Genomic DNA, 1,288 nt, shown 5'->3' with positions numbered 1-1,288 from the left:
AGCGGCGCATGCAGCGTAAATCCCACAGGCACAGGCAAGAGTATATAGGGCGTGTCTTGGAAGCTTTCTATGGCCGCAGTCCTGTGGATGCAGCGGGAAGCATAGATCTGCGTAAGCTGTACACGCCAGTCAGAGCCTCTGTTCTGAAGGAAGGAAAATGTGAATAAGACACTGCGGAGCGCGGCATTGGTTGAACAGCATCAGCAACCGCCGGGTGCCACGGAGAGATCACTGCCTTAAAAGACAACCAAGCCGAGGGCCGCAATAGCAACGGCAAGCAGACTCGGGGCAACAGCAGAGGCAGAACCTGTGATGGATGCCTTGATCTTCTTCCACTGCTCTTCGCTGAGCGCAATTCGCCAACAGATGAACAACACACAAGACTGTATTCGCATCCACAAGCCCAGCTCTGTAGCCAACTGTCGTTCTGCAAAAATTGATTGCCAACTTACTTGAAGGGACCTGCATCCTCGTTGAGTGCTTCCGGTGTGGTCATGCACAGTAGAGCATAGCCTTTCTTCTCTTTCGCAGTGTTCCGGAAGTTGGCTGGTCCGGGGTTAGAAGTTGCTGGTAGAGTGCAGGTAACGACGCGGCAGTCAGCAGCGGCATCGTTTGAAGGGTTGTACAGAGCAATGAAGGAGACGTTATGTTGTTTGTCGTAGAGTTCCGTTTCTTTATTCTTTGCCGGAGGGATTGTAGTGAAGTTGCTGGCGGCGTCCTTCCAGTGGCTCACTGCGGCGGCGCAGTCGGGCGTTTCCGATTCCAAGGCCATGTAGGCGTATGTACCACTTTTAAATCCTTCTGTGCTTTCTTCTAGCGCTTCTGAGTTCTCCTGAAATGAAAAAAGCACGGACGAAGAAGTGCGACAGCATGAAATATTGAATACGAGGTCGAAGTTCGAAGGCCATATGGGAAGACACTTACTGCTATCAGAGCGTCACAAACAGGATTCCATGTAGTATTTTGCCCTTCGTCCTGGTCTGTCTCAGTTTTAGGCAACTTGTGTTCTTCCTGTGTTGCCACTTTGAAGTGTGCCAGTCCAGCGGCTTCGCGAGCAGCGTTGATTTCGTCGAGGCACACAGGATCTTCCCCTGCATAAAAGCAACCGATGCAGACATCCTAAGTCCAAATGTACAAACAGTGATACTTGCAAAACTGGGTTGGAGCCATTCATCGAAGCCCCCTGGAAGGACTTCTTCGCTTCCAAGCTCCACTGAACAACCAGCACAACTCATCGCCTCCAATGCATTTACTTTTGACCAACACAAGGCTGAAATCCTCCCCATCA

General features: G+C 51.0%; 1 protein-coding gene across 1 annotated transcript; it reads right to left on the bottom strand.

Annotated features, from left to right (window-relative positions):
* Nucleotides 1-236: 236 nt before the first annotated feature.
* EMH_0085220 (SAG family member) lies at nucleotides 237-1,286 on the bottom strand (the record flags this gene model as incomplete). The annotated part of the gene is made up of 4 exons (XM_038022863.1): nucleotides 237-345; nucleotides 453-832; nucleotides 925-1,119; nucleotides 1,254-1,286. 4 exons carry the CDS (start codon nucleotides 1,284-1,286, stop codon nucleotides 237-239), a joined length of 717 nt encoding a protein of 238 aa, XP_037878717.1.
* Nucleotides 1,287-1,288: the final 2 nt, after the last annotated feature.

This window comes from Eimeria mitis, genomic scaffold (genome assembly GCF_000499745.2).
Source record: "Eimeria mitis Houghton genomic scaffold, Emh_scaff5990, whole genome shotgun sequence".
Classification (NCBI taxonomy): domain Eukaryota; phylum Apicomplexa; class Conoidasida; order Eucoccidiorida; family Eimeriidae; genus Eimeria; species Eimeria mitis.
This window is presented reverse-complemented; position numbering and strand designations above follow the sequence as displayed.